This window comes from Vulpes vulpes, chromosome 11 (assembly GCF_048418805.1).
Source record: "Vulpes vulpes isolate BD-2025 chromosome 11, VulVul3, whole genome shotgun sequence".
NCBI classification, from domain to species: domain Eukaryota; kingdom Metazoa; phylum Chordata; class Mammalia; order Carnivora; family Canidae; genus Vulpes; species Vulpes vulpes.
Window position 1 is genome coordinate 20,315,304 of NC_132790.1, and position 19,490 is coordinate 20,334,793.

The 19,490-nt window shown below is 35.1% G+C and overlaps 1 protein-coding gene across 9 annotated transcripts in view; it reads left to right on the forward strand.

Annotated features, from left to right (window-relative positions):
* FHIP1B (FHF complex subunit HOOK interacting protein 1B) overlaps positions 1-19,490 on the forward strand; it is a 117,260-nt gene that overhangs the window by 62,999 nt on the left and 34,771 nt on the right. For 7 of the 9 annotated variants that reach the window (XM_072725780.1, XM_072725784.1, XM_072725778.1 and 4 more), the window contains exons 13-14: positions 12,534-12,575; positions 12,942-13,991. In XM_072725780.1, coding sequence (XP_072581881.1) covers positions 12,534-12,538 — 5 coding nt within the window. In that variant the 3' untranslated portion in view covers positions 12,539-12,575; positions 12,942-13,991. Of the gene's footprint in view, positions 1-12,533; positions 12,576-12,941; positions 13,992-19,490 lie in introns of those variants that run through there. The other 2 variants (XR_011995111.1, XR_011995110.1) reach the window with 1 other exon arrangement.

Consider the following 19,490-nt stretch of genomic DNA (forward strand, 5'->3'; position numbering starts at 1 on the left):
TCAGCTTTATAGCAATCTCATTGAATCTCTGTTGTACCTGGCCCTGTACCATATGGTGAAGATACAATGGCAATAACAAGACCTTGCTGCCCTCAAGGAGCTCACTGTCTAGTGGACATAGTGATGCAAAGTTATTGGAAGGCTACTTAAGTAATTGCATTAATTCAGTTTAGCACAGATATAGTGGGAATACAGAGAAAGAAGCCTTTCCCTCTCCCTGGAGAGTTAGGAAATTTTCTGAATTACAGTAATGGCTATGTCCTATGGAGTTTTCTATGTGCAGGCACTGCTCTAAGTCCTATTCCTGCCACATGCATTTGCAGTATGTATAATGATTTCCCCCATCTTACAGATAAAGAACTAAGGCACAAAATTATCCAAGGTCACACAATTCTTAAGTAGCAGTTAGATAGTAACTGGATCTGGCCCTTGCATTCTTGCTCTTAGCCACTGCTTTAAACTTTTCTGCTGAGACTTAGAACAAAAATAGGTATTTTCTAGGGTATTTGGACCAAAAGGATCAGTACCTGAAAGGTTGTCCTAGGATTGCTGAAGAAGGAGAGTAGCACTTGGGAGCTGGGGGCAGTGAATACAGAGCTGTGAAGGGGATGATTGGGAAAAAATGCCCTTGAGTGCCAAGCCTCAAGAGAACACTAATGGGACTTTTTTTGCTGACATATGCCTATCCTGGGCACCAACTATACAAAAGATTGTTCATAAGATAAATCACAGATCCTTTAAGCCCAACAAAATTGAAGTCATTAATTTCCTTCAATACCCAAATATGGGCAGCCCGGGTGGCTCAGCGATTTAGCGCTGCCTTCGGCCCAGGGTATGATCCTGGAGTCCTGGGATCGAGTCCCGTGTTGGGTTCCCTGCATGGAGCTTTCTTCTCCTGCCTGTGTCTCTGTCTCTGTCTCTCTGTCTCTCTCTCTCTCTCTCATGAATAAATAAATAAAATATTTTAAAAAATACCCAAATACCCCAGATAGTAGATATTATGGCACTGAGGTTATAAACTTATGAGGTTAACTGTTCTCCCTGTTATAATAGGATCTGGTAGGATTCAGGTTCTGTTAGGGGTATGGGATAGCTCAGATCTAATTTTAATCAATTCTCCTGTAATATTGTCTGGTGTCCTTATCCATTTCCCCTTCCTCTGCAGTGGGGTCAGTCCTTTTAATTCACTCTATCATTGGCCATAGATAGTAGTGACTCCAGTGTTCTCTCGCATGCTGAGGACATGCTGTCATAGTTCCTGTCTTGGTCTCCCAGGTGACACTATAAGAAAAATTGGGTCATGATGCTAAACACCTCCCCCAATGCCTTACCTTGTCCAATCATTCTTTTCCTTCAGTGTGAGGCACAGAAGAGGCATTTTTTCAGATTAATTATCTCTGACCACTATTGAGACCAGTGCTGGGATAGTCTTCCAAAGACTTTCCTTGCAAAAGATGAGTAGTTCCCTCTAAAGGTTCTGTAGCACTTAGAAGGGGGACTTTGGAACTGATTATGTTTGTTGGGGCCATCTTTCAAGAAATTAATTCCCTAAAGATCTATTCTGAGGTAATAGGTAGCGCCTTTATCTTTTCCTACTATCACCTCCCTTCCTCCAAGCTCACGTGCATGGCTGAAGCTCTTACAACCAGGAAAATACTAATGTCGTCCACAAAATCCAGTAAACATTATTACGAACTCATTACATGCCAAACACAGTATTGTGAATGGGGAACCAGCCTCTCTTCACTACATTCACACAGCCACCAAGGCCCACTTCCTTAAGAGCATTCATCCCCAGTGGAAAATGTCCCACTGTATACCCCACAGCCTTATCTTAGAATATTGCAGCAGTGTTTATAATACCTGTGTTTCTAATATACTTTATTGTGTTTTCTTTTCTCATTATACTTTTATTTGAGAAGTGGCTAATATATCTATATAAAATTATAAAGAATAACAAGTGCACATATTATCCAGACATCTAGAACTGATCATTATTACCATTTTGTCCCAGTTTGCTTTCAGTTCCTTTTTAATCAATGCAATTAAAAGTTAAAGATAAAATTAAAGTCTCTTTTATCTCCTATTGTATTTCATTCTCACCTTAGAAACAGCAATTATCATGAATTCAGTGTATCTTTCTAATTCAGTTTTTAAAGCTTTTGCTAATTGGTGCTCTTTGACATTTACATAAATTATTTCTTAGTGTATACAGGAAATGATGTTTTGAGTTCTGTTTATGCAGATATACAGATGTTTATCATTCCTTTACATTTTTACATAGTTTTATAGCATCTGATTATGCCAAATATTATTTATTTACTTATTGGTGGACTTATTGTTTCTGGCTATTTTGCTGTGTATACTGCTATTTCATATTTTTGTACATGTCTGCTTTTTCACATGTATAAAAATTTCTCTAGACTATACATCTAGGAGTGGAATTGCTGGGTCATGAGATATGCACATTTTCATCTTTAGCAGATATTGTCAAATCGTTCTTCAAAATAGTTGTTCCAACTTATATTCTCCCTTGTAGTTTTTATGAAAGATCTTATTTTTTAACATCCTTGACAACACTTTATATTATCGGACTCTTACCTTTTTGTAAATCTGGTTAATTAGAAATATTAACTCATTTTAATTTATATTTTTAATATATTTATTGGTCATTTATAGTTCTTCTATAAATTGTCTGATCTTTCTTTTGTCCATTTTCTGTTCAGCTGTCTTCCCCCCCTATATATTTTTTGTACTCTTTCTCTGTATATTCTGGTTACTAATCCTTTGTTTTATATTGGAAATATAAACTTCCAGTCTGTTAACTATCTTTTAATTTTGTTTATGGTGTCACTTGTCTTACTAATTTGAACTTTAATAAAAAGCACATCTAGGCCATGTACTTCTGTGTATTATTTAATAAGTTCTTTCTTACCCTGAGATCATAAAGATATCATCATACATTTTATGGTATTTACATATCTTTTATGTTTAATTATTTTAATCCATCTGAAATTTATTTTTGTGTGTATAACATGAGACCAGGATCTAGTTTTATTTATTTTTCTTAAAAGGAAACTTGGTTCTTCCAGCACTTTTCTGCAGTGATATACAATTATTATACACTAAGTTCCCATATATAATAGATTTGATCTAGGCTATGTCCTTATTACATTAATATTATTTGCTAACGCCTCACCAATATTAACTACTGTAATTATCTTTATATCTGGCAGGTAAGTCATTCTTATTCTTTTCTGTGTGTGTGTTTTTCTAGGAACATCTTGGATTTTTTTTTGATGCCTTCATTCTTTTACACAATTATTAGAATTGCTTCACTAAATTCCAAATCCTATGGGATTAGCTGGGAATGAATTCAGCTTATAGATTAATTTAGGAACATCAATAGCCATCCAAAATGGAATATTTCCATTCAAAATATGTTATATCTTACTGTTTATTCTAGTTTACTTATATTTTATTCAATAAAATTTAAAGATTTCTCCATGATGTTAATGTACATCTTTTGAAAATTTGTTCTTGGTTTCTTATAGTTTTAAAAATCAATTTATTGGGGTAAATGCACTCATATTAAGTGTATAATTTGATGGGTTTAGACAATTGTATACAGCCTATAAGCCCCATCTCAATCAAGAAATACAACATTTTTATCATCCCAAAATGTTCCCTTGCTAGTCTTTGCAGTTAATTCTCTGGCTTCCTTGTTCCACCCCCAGCCTCAGGCAGCTAATGGTATACTTCCTGTTCTTATAGTTTTACTTTTTCTAGAATTTTATATAAATGAAATCATGCAGTATGTACTATTTTGTGTATGGTTTCTTTCACTTAACATGTTTTTGGGAGTCATCCATTTTGTTGTAGGTATCATTAGTTCATTCTTTTTTTTTTCTTTTTAGTTTATTCTTTTTTATAGGTGAGTAGTGTTGCATTGTATGAATATTCCACAATTATTTATCCGTTATTCTTTTGATAGACATTTGGGTTGTCTTCACTTTTTAACTATTATTAATAAAGCTATAGTGAATGTTTGCATAAAAATCATTGTGTAGAAATATTTTCATTTCTCTTGGGTAAATATCTAGGAATGATATTGGTGTATCATATGGTAAATGTGTTTTTAACTTTATAAGAAACTAACAAATGCTTTTCCAAAGTAGTTGTACCATTATGCACTCCAAAATTGTATAAGATTTCTAGTTATTTTGCACCCTTGCCAACTTTGGGTATTATCTACCAAGTTATGATTTACTGAACACTGTGAGTCAGGCACTGGACTGGGCACTCTACATGTATCATCTCATTCAATATAATGTCTCTGTGAGGTAGGTACTATCATTATTTCCATTTAACAAATAAACAACTTGAAATGTGAATAGCTGACTTCTGATCACAAAATTTCAAATGAGTCTGGATTTAAATCCAGATCAGTGTGGGGGCACCTGATGGCTCAGTGGTTGAGCATCTGCCTTTGGCTCAGGTTGTGATCCCAGGGTCCTGGGATCGAGTTCTGCATTGTGCTCCACACAGGGAGCCTGCTTCTCCCTCTGCCTATGTTTCTGCCTCTCAATCTGTGCCTCTCATGAATAAATAAATAAAATCTTTATTAAAGAAAAAATCCAGGTCAGTGTGAGTCCAAAATGGATTCTTTTAATGACTATATAATTTCAGGGTTATGTTGGCTTCATAAAACTAAATCAGGTTGGTTTCCATTTTTTGATCATAGGCAATTTCATTTCATCTTAGCCTGCATTTCTCCTTCCCTAGATCAATGCACATATTCAAGTTGAAGGACCAGCCATCTTGCTTTGCCTAAAATCTGTAGGTAAATAAGATAGCTTTTCTCCTAACCTCTAAGCTTACTTGAATAGTCTTGCATTCACCCAACTCAATGCCTTCTTTCTCTTCATTACAGCTTCTGTAATGAAGAAATAGCATGCTATTTCTGCCCCTCTTCTGTAGTTGCCATTGTGAATTTTGCATCACAAAGTTCCTTCCTCAAAGGCCTGCAGCTGTGTCCTCCAGCTTCTCTGAAGACACACTCAGTATTCCATAATTCCCTGGCCAGCAGCTCTCTCTCTCCCTCTCTTCCTTCCCTTGTGCACCGAAAGCAATGTAAAACACTGTAGAAGTTGCTTCACTGTAACTCTGTCCCTGACTTGGGCTGAGGATTCATTGCAAATGTCAGTTGTGTCTCAGTTTTCACTTCACTTAAATGTGCCTCCTCTGCAACGTGAACAGTGCTAGTGCCACTCTCTGTATATATATATATATATATATTTTTTTTTTTTTTTTTTCCACTCTCTGTATTTGATAGTCACTGTTATGTTTGCGTTCCTAGCCCATCTTTCTGTGTGGAGGGAACAAAGCCATAGAATTGTCTGCTAGTCCAGGGAGTCTGGGTATGGACTGTCTCTTGAATCTGTTGAATATGTTGTCACAGAGTTATCTTTCTCCTCATTGCTTCTTGTGCTTAGTCTGTCAGCACTGAACCTCCGGCTTTCTTCTCACCTTGGGGTCTCATCACCACTTCCTTGTAGATAAGAGCTGCATTTGCCTCATTTTGCAAACTTTGTACCACTTGAATATCAGTGTGGTAAAAGCATCCCACAGTCATATTCATACATTCATATTCTTTGACTTTCATTGTATTGGGTTATTTACCTTTTTGAAAAAATCTAAAAATATATTCAAATTATCTTTTCTTAATTGTTCTCTTTCCTAAATCCTCAAACTTCAGAGGTGCTTACTGTAACCAGAGTTATAAAGATGTATAAAAAAATTCAATAATCTCTCTTCATCTTGTCCTCTTTCCAACTATTAGTTAATAGTAATATTAATAGTATATTTTTCAGGTCAATAGATATAGTGCTAATGTATTCTTTTAAAATAGCTGTATATGCACATACACAAACCACATTTTTTTTAAAAAAAAGATGTATTTATTTATTTATTCATGAGAGACAAAGGCAGAGGCAGAGACATAGGCAGAGGGAGAAGCAGGCTCCCTATAGGGAGCCTGATGCAGGACTTGATTCCAGGATCCGGGATCATGCCCTGAGCAGAAGGCAGATGCTCAACCACTGAGCCACCTAGGTGTCCCACATTTTTAATTTTGAGATAATTATATATTCATATGCAGTGTAAGATCTTACTATACTGACAAATCCTGTGTAACATTTAGTTTCCCTCTGTAGTAACAAATTGCAAAACTATAATGCAATATCACAACAAGGAAGTTGATGTTAATACAGTCAAGATACATAACAATTTCGTTACCACTAGGATCCCTTTTTTTGCTCTTTTACAGGCACACCTACTTCCTCCCCTTCTTCCTACATCCCTTTCTATAACTTCTAGCAACTGATTACCTTGTCTTCATTTCTATGCTTTGTCATCTACACAATATTATATAAATGGCATCATACAATATAACCTTTTGGGATTGCTTTTCTTGATTTGGCATAATTCCCTCGAGATTGTTGTCTGAATCAGTAGTCCATGAATGATATTTCATGGTATGGATGTACCACAGTTTGTTGAACAACTCATTGTTGAAGGACATCTGGGATGTTTCCAGGTTTTGACTATTACTGATAAAGTTTCCTTGAACAATCACATATGAGTTTTTGTGTGAACGTAAGTTTTCATTTGTCTGGGATAAATGCCCAAGAGTTCAATTGCTGGGTTATATGGTAATTGCATGTCTAGTTCTATAGGAAACTGCCAGACTGTTTTCCAGAAAGGATGTTCCATTTATATTTCTACCAACAATGTATAAGTGATTCGGTGTTTCTCATTTTTGTTAGCATTTGGTGTTGTCACTATTTTGTATTTTTAGCTGTTCTAAGAGGTGGGCATTGAATATCTTATCATGGTCTTAATTTGTATTTCCTTCATGGCTACTGATGTTAGACATTTTTTTTGTGCTTATGTGCCATCTGTATATCCTTTTCAGTGAAATATCTCTTCCTGTCTTTTGCCAATTTTGAATTGGATTGTTATTTTTACTGTTGGGTTTTGAGAGTTCTTCATATATTCTAGATATCAGTCTTTTGTTAAACATGTGGTTGCAAATATTTTTCTCCCAGTCCGTAGCTTGTCTTTCATCTTTTTTTTCACAGGGTCTTTTGTGGAGCAAATTTTAAATTTTGACGAAGTCCAATTTATTTTTTCCCCTTTTATGGGCTGAGCTTTTGATGTCAACTCTAAGAACTCTTTGCCTAGACAATCCCTAAGATTTTCTCCCATGTTTTTTTCCTAAAAGTTCTTATAGTTTTATGTTTTTTACTTACCTGTGATCCATGTTGAGTTAAATTTTGTATAAGGTGTAAAATTTAGGTGGAGTTGCCTTTTTTTTTTTTTTTTTTGCATATGGACATGCAATTGCTCCAACATCATTTGGTGAAAAGGCTATTTCATTGAATTGACTTTTCACCTTTGTGAAAACTCAATTTAGCATATTTCTGCAGGTCTGTTTCTGGGTTCACTCTTTTGGTCTTTCGATCTATGTGTCTCTTCCTCTGCCAATACCATCTTGTTTGATTACTATAGCTATATTATAGGGCTTAATAATGGCTAGAGTAATACTTCTTACTTTATTTCTACTTTTTGTCAAGACTGTTTTAACTATTCCAGATTTTGTATATTTCCATATAAATTTTAGAATAAGTTGTCTATGTCTATCAAGAAATCCTGGATGAGATTTTGATAGGAATTTCATTAAAATTTATAGATCAGTTTGGGGAGAATTGTCATCTTTAATGTATCCTTTCAATCCATGAACACAATATGTCTCTCCATTTATTTATGTCTTCTTTTTTTTAAACAAGTATTTTGTAATATTCTGCATATAGATCTTATGCATGTTTTAAATTTACCTAAGCATTTCATTTTCTTTGAGTGATGTAAATTATTTTTTAAGCCAGCTTTTTTTGAGGTATGGTTAACATGTAAAAAGTGATACATATTTAATGTACACAATTTGATGAGTTTGGGTGTACCCATGAAAACATCACCACCATCATCACCACCACCATAGAAATCAATTTCCTCTTATAGTTTTTTCTTGTCCTCTTTATTATTGTGTGTGTGTGTGATAAGAACACAATGTAAGATCTATACTCTTAGCAAGTACACAGGACAGTATTGTTAGCTATAGAACTATGCTGAATGGTAGATATATAGAAATTATTTATCTGTATGACTGAAACATTGTATCCTTTGACCATCACCTCCCCATTTCCCTCTTCCCCAGCCATTTGCAGCCACCATTTTATACTCTGATTCTGAGTTTGACTACTCTGGATTCCACATATAAGTGAGAGCACACAGTGTTTGTCTTTCTGTATCTGGCTTATTTTACATTGCATAATGTTCATTCATGTTACAAATGGTAGGATTTCCTTCCTTTTTAAGGTTCAGTAATATTCCATTGTATGTCTATACCACATTTTCTTTATCTATTCATTCATTGATGAACATTTAAGTTATTTCCACTATTTGACTATTGTAAATAATGTTATGACAAATATAGGGGCATAGCTATCTCTTCAAGATCCTGGTTTTAATTTTTTTGGATAAGTATCCAGAAGTGGGATTGCTGGATCACATGGTAGTTCTATTTTTTTGTTTTCTTTGGAGCCTCCATAAGGTTTTCATAATGGCTATTACCAATTTATATTCTGACCAAGTACTATGGTTCTCTTCACATTGCTGATAACACTTGTTATCTATTGTTTTTAAAATGCTATCCATCTTAGCAGGTATGAAGTGATATCTCATTGTGATTTTGATTTGTAGTTCTCTGAATGATTAGTGATGTTGAAAACCTTTTCACACACCTGTTGGCTGTTTATGTATTAACCTTTGTGCTTTTTTTGTGTGTGTATGTGTCTTCTTTTCTTTTTTAAAGATTTTATTATTTATTTATTTGAGAGAGTGGGAGGGAAAGAGAGGGGGGCAAGGGAAGAGAGAATCAGGAGTGGGGAGTGGGAGAAGGAGAAGCAGATTACATGCTGGGTAAGGACCCTGACACAGGGCTCCATCCCAGGACCCAGAGATAATGCCCTGAGCCGAAGGCCGATGCTCAACCAACTGAGCCACCCAGGTACCCCTGTGTGTTTTCTTTAGAGACATATTCAAGTCTTTCGCCCATTTTTTTTCGCCCATTTTTTACTTAAGTTGATTCTTCATTTGCTATTGACTGTGTGAGTTCCTTATATTTTTTGAATACTAACCTTTCATCAGCTATTTGGTTTGCAAATATTTTCTCCCATTCCATAGGTTGCTTTTTCATTGTATTGATTGTTTCCTTTGCTGTAAGAAGCTTTTTTAGTTTGGTGTCATCCAATTTATTAATTTTTGCATTTGTTGACTGTGTTTTTGGTGTCATATCCAAAAAATAATTGTTAAGACCAATATCAAGGAAATTTTTCCCTATGTTTTCTTCTAGTAGTTTGTGGTTTCAAGCCTTACATTTAAATCTTTAATCTATATTGAGTTGATTTTGTAATATGTAAGATAAAGGTCCAAGTTGATTCTTTTGCATCTGGATATCCAGTTTTCCCAGTACTAGTCATTGAAGTTTTTTTTTCTCAATTTGGATTCTTGGCATCTTTGTGGAAGATTAGTTGATTGTATAAGTATGGGTTTCTTTCTAGGGTCTCTATTCTGTTCCATTGGTATATGTGTCTGTTTTTATGTCAGTACTATACTGTTTGATCACATTAGCTTTATAATATAATTTGAAATAATTGCAATGCCTCCAGCATTGTTCTTGCTCACGATTGCTTTGGCTTTTATTAGTGTTTTATGGTTCCATATGAATTTTAGAATTATTTTTTTTCTATTTCTGTGAAAAATGCATTGGAATTGATTGGGATTGCACTGACTCTGGAGATTGCTTTCAGCAGTATGGATCAATATTTAAAAATATTGATTTTTCCCATCCATGGAGATGGGATATCTTTCCATTTATTTGTGTCTCCTTCAAGTTTTTAAATCAGTGTTTAATGGTATACATTAGTGTATACCATTTAGTGTATAGATTTTTTTTACCTCCTTAGTTAAATGTATTACTAAGTAGTTAATTCTTTTTGATGCAAGTTTATAGTATTTTTTTTCTTAATTTCTTTTCAGGATAGTTCACTGTTAGCATGTAGAAATGCAGCTGATTTTTATATGTTGATTTTGTATCCTGAAACTTTACTGAACTTTTTTATTATTCTTTATCAGGGTATTTTGTGTGGAGCTTTTAGAATTTTCTATCTATAACATCATGTCATCTACAAACAGAGACCATTTTACTTCTTCCTTTCTGATTTGGATACCTTTTATTTCTTTTTCTTGCCTCATTGCTCTAGTGAAGATTTCCAGTACTATGTTGGTTAGAAGTGTTCAGAGTATGCACCTTGTCTTTTTCCTGATCTTAGAGAGAAAGCTTTCAGCTTTTCACTGTGGAGTATGATGTTAGCTGTACCTAGCATATATGGCTGTCATTATGTTGAGATACATCCCATCTATATGTAATTTATTGAGAATTTTTTAAAAATCACGAGTAGATGTTGAATTTCATCAAATGCTTTTTCTGCATCTATTGAGATGATCATGATTTTTTCCCTTCATTCTGTTCAGGTGGTGTATCACATTTTTTGATTTGGATATGTTGAAACATCTTTGCATCCCAGGAATAGGTCCCACTTCATCATAGTGTATTATTCTTTTAATGTGCTGTTGAATTCAGTTTGCTAGTAATTTATTGAGGAGTTTTGGCATCTATCTTCATCAGGGTTATTGGCCTGTACTACTTCTTTCTTTGTGTGGTTTTGGTATCAGGGTAACGTTGGGCTTGTAAATGAGTTTGGAAGTGTTCCCTTATCCTCAATTCTTTGGAAGAGTTTGAGAAAGATTGATATTAATTCTTCTATAAATGTTTGGGAGAATTCACCAATGAAGCTATCTGATCCTGGGCTTTTCTTTGTTGGGAAATTTTTGATTACTGATTCAACCTCCTTACTCATCATTGGTCTGTTCAAATTTTCTGTTTCTTCATGACTTAGTCTTGGTAGGTTGCATGTTTCTAGAAATTTGTCCATTTCGTGTAGGTTATCTGATTTGTTGGCACATAATTTCATTACCTCTTTCATTACTGATTTTATTATTGAGTTTTCTCTCTTTTTTTCTTAATGTACCCAAGGGTTTGTCAATTTTGTTCATCTTTTAGAATATAAACTCTTAGTTTGTTGACTTTTTTTTTAAACTTTTTTTTTTTAAAGATTTTATTTATTTATTCATGAGAGACACACACACACACACAGAGAGAGAGAGAAGTAGAGACACAGGCAGAGGGAGAAGCAGGCTCCATGCAGGGAGCCTGACGTGGGACTCGATCCCAGGTCTCCAGGATCAGGCCCTGGGCTGAAGGCAGGCGCTAAACCGCTGAGCCATCCAGGGATCCCCTGTTGACCTTTTTAAAATAGTTTTTCTGGTCTTTATTTCATTATTTTTGCTCCAGTCTTTATTATTTCTGCTAACTTTGGACTTAGTACTTTTTCTAGTTCTATAAATTTAGGTTGAGAATTTTTTTCTTGATGTAGGTGTTTATTGCTATAAAATTCCCTCCTAGACCTGTTTTTGCTGCATCCCATAAATTTTGCTATGTTGTATTTTCATTTAATTTGTCCTAAGCTTTGAGTTGCTCTCTTCGCATTTGTACAAGTACTCACCTCCTCCAGTCTTTGCTGACTGGCTTCAGGAGAGAAAGATCTTCACCGTCCACCTGGTCAGAGATTCCAAGGATCTCTAAGACCTTTTCTAAGGATACGTCTACTCCCTTTTCCTGTTCTCTCTTGAGGAGAAATTCTTAGGATTGTGTGTCTTCTTTTGATCCTACCAAGCCAGGCTGGGTGCTGAGAGTCTCCCATTTATTTTTCTTAGGGTGGTACCCTAAGTATTGTGTACTCCCTTCCATGCCAGTTGAATCTGGTTGACTGCTGATATCTGTGTGCCATCTATGGATGCTCACACACACTATGTGTAGAGGGATGCAGGGTGCCGGCTATAGGGGCACTCATGAATATGGGGGCACACACTGGCTATTGTGGGGGTTTTCCACAGGTGAGGTGTTCTTCAGGATTCATGGATGGGCTATTGGTGGAGACTGCAAGTCAGTTAGTAGGAATTTTAGCTGAGATAATTGCATTGGTGGTTAAGAGCCCCTCTCCCTTTTCCCTGGTCATAGCTGTCCCCAGACTATTCATCCAAGCTGATCTCCTTATGCTCTGAGTGGGACAAGGCAGAAGTGGCCTCTTGGGCAGTGTCCTATGAGGCGGGGGAAATTGGGTGCTGACTTCACTCTCTCTTTTCTTGTGGGAGAGGTTGTAAACTGAGCGGGTCTCTCTTGTCACTGAGCTTTACTGTCTTGGGGAAGGAGTGATGTAGTTAAAGTGAAACTATTCTAATATTGTACCCTCTTTAATGGCTTTATTCTTTATCTTTTTCTTTTGCTCCAATAGGGTAATGGAACATTTCAGCCGGATTCCTGGGCTCCCACAAAGGTATTTTTGTCTATGAGTGGCTGTTATAATTGATGTTTCTATGGGGATTTAAGAGTTGAAATCTACTATTCTAGCATCTTGCCATCATTCACTGGTATTGTATCTTTAATTTTGGTTTTCATATGTTTTTTGTTAGCAAGTGGAAATGTGACTGATTTTTGTGTGTTGATTTAAAACTGTTGAATTCACTTATTCATTCTAGGAATATACATATTTTTGAAGATTCCTTGGGATTTTGTGTGTATACAATAATGCCATTTGTATATAAGGACAGTTTTATTTCTTCCTTTCTCATCTGCATTATTATTATTATTATTATTATTATTATTAATTATTATTAATGTTGTTATTTTGGTCTTATTACAGTGGCTGGAACTTCAAGTATGATGTGAATAAAATTGGTGAGCATGGGTATCTTTGCCACATTCCTGACCTACCTACTGAATGCTAAATCATTCAGTCGTTTAGCATATTGATATGATGTTAGTTGTCAGTTCTTTGTAGATATCTTTTATTAAATTGAGGCTGTTCTCCTTGATTCCTAAATTGTTGAGAATTTTTATCATGAATGGATATTGAATTTTGCCAGACACTTTTTCCTGCTTCAGTCGATAAGATTATTTGATTTTTCTTCTTTAGGCTATTGATTTGATGAATTACACTGAATGATCATTGAATGTTGAACTAGTTTTGTATACCTGGAAAAAAAATGTCACTTGATTGTGGTGTAAAATTTTAAAAATATTTTATTGGATTTGATTTGCTAATATTTTGTTGAGCAACTTTAAGAGATACTGATCTGTAGTCTTTTCTCCACTGTCTTCATCTATTTTTGATTCAGGGTAAAATGGCAAAAAGGGTAAAACGGGTAAAAAGGGTAAAAAATGGTAAAAGGGTAAAAAAGGTAAAATGGGCCTTATAAAATGAATTGGGAAATGTCTTCTTCTTTTTTTTTTCTGAGAGGGATTGTGTAAACATTTGTTTTAATTCTTCTTTAAAGTTGATAGAACTTTGCAGTGAAACCATCTGGGCCTGAAGATTTCTTTTTCAAAAGATTTTTAATTAAAAATTCAGTATTCTCTTTCATGAAGAGTCTCTTATGGGTTGTTTCCCTCTCTCCTTTTTCCACCTTCTGGGTTAGATGAGTGATGGGTATTAAGGAGGGCACTTGTCATGTTGAGCACTGAGTGTTGTATGTAAGTGATGAATCACTGAATTCTACTCCTGAAACCAATCTAGCACTGTATGTTAGCTAACTAAAATTCAAATAAAATTTCTAAAATATTAAATTTTGAAAAGATTTATGGAGGGATTGGTTTCTTCTAAATAGTCAAATTTATGGGCATAAAGTTGTTCATAATATTTCCTTATTATCTGTAGTAATAAAAAATGTATAGTGATATAATCTCCATTTCATTCCTGATACTGATTTTAATCTTGTTAGTTTTTATGTTTATCAATTTTGCTAGAGATTTATTAATTCTATGGATTGTTTTTGAAGAACCAGCTTTCTAGGTCATTGTTTTTTTTCTATTTTTCTCATTTTCCATTTAATTAATTTCTGCTCTAAACTTAGTAATTTTCTTCATTCTGTTTGCTTTGGGTTTATTTTTCTCTTTCCTCTAGTTTCTTGAGATAGAAACTTAGATTCTTGATTTGAGATGTTTCTTTTTTTTTTTTTAATATATGCATTTGGTGCTACAGAAGTCTCTCATCCATTGGTGGATGAGTAGATTAAAAATGTGATACACACACATTGGGATAATGTTAAGCATAAAAAAGAAGATCCTGCCATTTGTGACAACATGGATGGATCTGGAAGACATTACGCTAAGTGAAATAAATCAGAGAAAGATAAATACTTCATGAGCTCACTGATATGTGGAATCTGAAAACAAAACAAAGCGATAAACTGAACTCATAGATAACAGAGAACAGATTGGTGGTTGTCAGAGGTGGGGGGAGTAAGGGCTGGGTGAAATGGATGAAGGTGGTTAAAAGTTACAAACTTCCAGTTCTAAAATAAAAAAGTCTTGGGGACATAAAGTACAGCATGATGACTATAGTTTACACTACTGTATTATATATTTGAATGTTGCTAAGAGACAAGACATATGTCAATTATGTCTGAATAAAAATGCAAAAAAAGCCCCTCTCAACCCTGCTTTAGTAATATTCCATAAATTTTGATATTTTATATTTTCATTTCCATTCAGTTCTATGTTTTTAAAAAATTTCTTTGATGACTTCCTCCTTGAACATGGTTTACTTAAAGGGTGTTAATTTTAAGTGCTTAGAGATTTTTCTGTTCTCTTTGTTTTTGCCTTTCAGGTTGATACCATTATGGTAAGAGAATATAATCTATGTGATTTCAATTCTTTTAATTTGACAGAGGTGTAGCCCCAATTTGTCTAATTTAATCTGGATTGATTTTCTGCTTCTATTGAAGCTTACAATATTCCTTGGTTATGATGAATATCTCCTTATTCAGGGAGTATGTCACATTCTTTAGTGCTTCTCTTGCACATTTTTCTTCCTATGTCTGATATTTATCTTGAACTCCTATACTCCTTTTAAGGACTTAGGTACTCAATTCAAATATCTCTTCTTGTGATATGTTATTCCCTAACACTATGGGGTGTTTCCTGCCCAATTTTACCATAGAATTTTGTGTACTTCTTCATTAAGGATTTATCGTATTTTTATCATCTTTGCTTGTGAGTTTTGTGATATTGCAGAACAAGGACTACATACTATCCAGATTCTGTATCAACCCCCTCCTCAATCCATGGTGGCACTTCAAGTGTGTGTGTGTGTGTGTGTGTGTGCACGTCTGTGTTGTTTGGTTGAATGAGTAAATAAATGAGTCATACATGTATATATTTTTTAAAGATTTTATTTATTTATTCATGAGAGACACACAGAGAGAGGCAGAGACAGAAACATGTTTCTTTTTTTTATAAATTTTTTTTAAGATTATATTTATTTATTCATAGAGATGCAGAGAGAGACAGAGAGAGAGAGAGAGAGAGAGAGAGAGAGAGAGGCAGAGACACAGGCAGAGGGAGAAGCAGGCTCCATGCAGAGAGCCTGACATGGGACTCGATCCCAGGACTCCAGGATCATGCCCTGGGCTGCAGGTGGCGCTAAACCGCTTTGTCACCGGGGCTGCCCCAGAAACATGTTTCTTGAAGGAAGCCCGATGTGGGACTCAATCCTGGGACCCCAGGATCACACCCTGAGCTGAAGGCAGATGCTTTAACTGCTGAGCCACCCAGGCATCCCTAAATGAGTCATATATTAATTAGGGTTCTCCAGGGAAAAAGGACCAGTAGGATATATCTCTATCTTTGTCTATCTATTATCATCTATCTATCTATCTATCTATCTATCTATCTATCATCTATCTATCATCTATCTATCATCTATCTCTAAGAGAGGATTTATTATTGGAACAGACTCAGATGGTTATGGAGGCTGAGACGTTTCATGATCTGCCATCTGCATGCTGAAGAATTAGGAAAGCCAGTAGTGAGTCTGAAAGCCTGAGAATTGGGTAGCCGATGGTGTTAAGTCCCAACCTGAATCCAAAAGCCTGTGAACCAGGACCACAGATTTCTGAGGGCAGGGGAATATGGATGTCTCAGCTTAAGTGGAAAGAGTGAATTTACCCTTCCTCTGCCTTTTTGTTCTACTCTGGCCCTTGTGTAGATTGGATGATGCCCACACACACTGCTGAGGGCAATCTCTTTTATTTGGTCTCCTGATTTAAATTTTAATGTCTTCCAGGCTTACCCTCATGGACACACCAGAAATTATGTTTTTTTTAAAGATTTTATTTATTTATTTATTTATTTTGGAGAGAGAGAGGGAAAGAGGGTGCGAGCAGGGGGAGGAGCAGAGGGAGAGGTACAAGCAGACTTCACACTGAGCTCAGAGCTCTATGCGTGACTTGATCTCATGACCCATGAGATCATGACCAGAGCTGAAATCAAGAGTCAGCCACTTAACTGACTGAGCCAACCAGGCATTCCAGAAATAATGTTTTACAAACTATCTGGGCATCCCTTAGCTCAGTCACATTGACATATAAAATTAAACATCATTCTTAAAAAAAGATTTATTTATTTATTTAAGAGAAAGAGATAGCATGAGTGGGAGGGGCAGAGAGAGAGGGAGATAGAATCCCAAGCAGACTCCCCACTGAGCATGGAGTCCAACATGAGGTTCCATCTCAGGACCCCAAGAACATGATCTGAGCCAAAACAAAGAGTCAGGTGCTTAACTGATGGAGCCACCCAGGTGCCCCTAACCATCACAGTTTTTAATATTTTTCCACATAATTTTAGAAATGTGTATATTATGTTTTTTAGGGAATGCTTAGAAATATACAAAAATTTAATTAGGTAAAAGTAGAGCTGCCATGATCTCAACAAAAGAAAACACAACGATTACTAATATACAGTGTTTTATCTTCCCCACTTTTTCTTTTGTAGACCAATATATTCCAATGATGTAATAATGCTTCTTTTTGGTACTTGAATATGATAATGTTGCTGTTATGTGGTAGTTAATTAAAAAAATATTAATGGCACAGCAAAAAGTTCCATTTTCCTTAAAAATAAAATGGAGTCCTTCAAAATATAGCATATTTTAAAATTTTATCCTCAATATTTTTCATGTTTGTGACCCAGGGAACATTTTCTAGTATCCACAATATATAACAATATTAAGTGAGTAAAGTACGCATTTCAATGGCATTGTTTTTTAAACTGATGGAAGCAGCTCAAATAATGTGAATAAGTCAGTAGTCAATATTATTATGCTATCACACATCCTTTGATTTAACAAATGGCTCACCACACACATTAAAGAGAAATTTTAAAAAATAGCCTGGATTAACACTAAAATTCAGTTGAATATACATATGCTTCTAAAACATAAACTTCAAAATTTTTATAATGCAACTCATGTACTCTTGTAGAAAAATTAGAATGTAAGAATAAGCAAAAAAGAAAAATAAACAGCACTCCTAATATAATCTTTTAAAGAACTTAGGCAGCCTGGGTGGCTCAGCAGTTTAGCGCCACCTTTAGCCCAGGGCCTGATCCTGGAGACCTGGGATTGAGTCCTGCATGGGACTCCCTGGATGGAGTCTGCTTCTCCCTCTGCCTGTGTCTCTGCCTCTCTCTCTCTGGGTCTCTCATGAATAAATAAATAAAATCTTTAAAAAAAAAATAACTTACTATGGATATTTTAGTATGCCTATTTCCATGCTTCTACTATATGTTAGCTATATATATGTATATATGTATATTTATATATATATATAAAGACCAAACTATACACCTTTTTCAAGCATTTGTCCTAACTATATATGTATAATTGTATACATATCTGAAATGTTATATATTAGACATTTGACTCAATATATTAGATGTCTGACTCAAAAAATTTTGCTAAGGTTTGTCTTATGGCTCAGGATAAGATCTACCTTGATAAATGTCCAGGGGTGCTTGGAAAAAAAGTGTGTTCTATTGTTGAGTAAACTGTTCTATATATTTCAATCAGATCCTGTTTCCTTTCTCCTTGTTGATATTCCATCTAGTAGTTCTATCAGTTGCTGAGATAGAACTTCGACACTAAGAGGTTGTTGAAATTCTTTTTTTTTTAAAGATTTCTTTCTTTCTTTCTTTCTTTCTTTCTTTCTTTCTTTCTTTCTTTCTTTCTTTCTTTCTTTCTTTCTTGAGACAGACAGACAGACAGGCAGAGGGAGAAGCAGGCTCCATGCAGGGAGCCCAACGCGGGACTTGATGCCAGGTCTCCAGGATCACTCCCCTGGCTGCAGGTGGCGCTAAACCGCTGCACCACCTGGGCTGCCCGGTTGTTGAAATTCTAAAATACAATGATGAGTTGTCTATTTTTCTATTCAGTTCTTTTTGTTTTTGCTTCATGTGTTTTGAAGCAAAACATATTTAGGGTCATCGTATCTTCCTGGTGAATTGATCTTTTATTGCTATGTAATGTATCTCTTTGTTACTAGTAATTTTCTTTGCTTTGAAGTCTACTTTATCTGCTATTAATATAGCTACTTTTTTGTGATGTTTGCATGATATGTATTTTCCCATCCTTTTATTTTCAACCTATCTCAGCATGAATTTGAAGTGAATTTTTTGTACATAGCATGTAGTTGAGTTGTGTGTGTGTGTGTGTGTGTGTGTTTAAATTCAGTCTCTGTTTTTCAATTGGTACATTCAGATAATTTACAGTTAAGATAATTGTTAATATGCTATGGCTTAAGTCTGCCATCTTATTATTTGTTTTCTGTTTGTTTCTTCTGTGTCTCTTTCCTCACCTTTCTGTGGGTTACTTTAACATTTTTAGGATTCTTTCTTGATTTATTTACAGGGTTTTGAGTGTATGGTTTTGTATAGTTTTCTTTGTGGTGATTTTATTAAAATGTTTATATATGTGACTCATAGTCCAGTCGTATTGTATCAACTTCTTACCACTTTTAGTGAAGTGTGAAAACCATAGTTCCATTTAGATGTCCCTTTGCTCTTGCCACTTTTAAATATCATTATCTTGCATATCAGATGGTACTATAATATTTGTTTTAAACACTGCATGCAAAATGAAAAACTCATGAGAAGAAAAGTTTACCCATATTTCTGTTCCTTTTCTTTAATTAAAATTATTTATTTATTTATTTATTTATTTATTTATTTTTAAAGGTTTTATTTATTTATTTCTGATAGAGAGAGAGAGAGAGAGGCAGAGACACAGGCAGAGGGAGAAGCAGGCTCCATGCTAAGAGCCTGACGTGGGACTTGATCGGGACCCCAGGATCGTGCCCTGGGCCAAAGGCAGGCGCCAAACCACTGAGCCACCCAGGCATCCTCTAATTAAAATTTT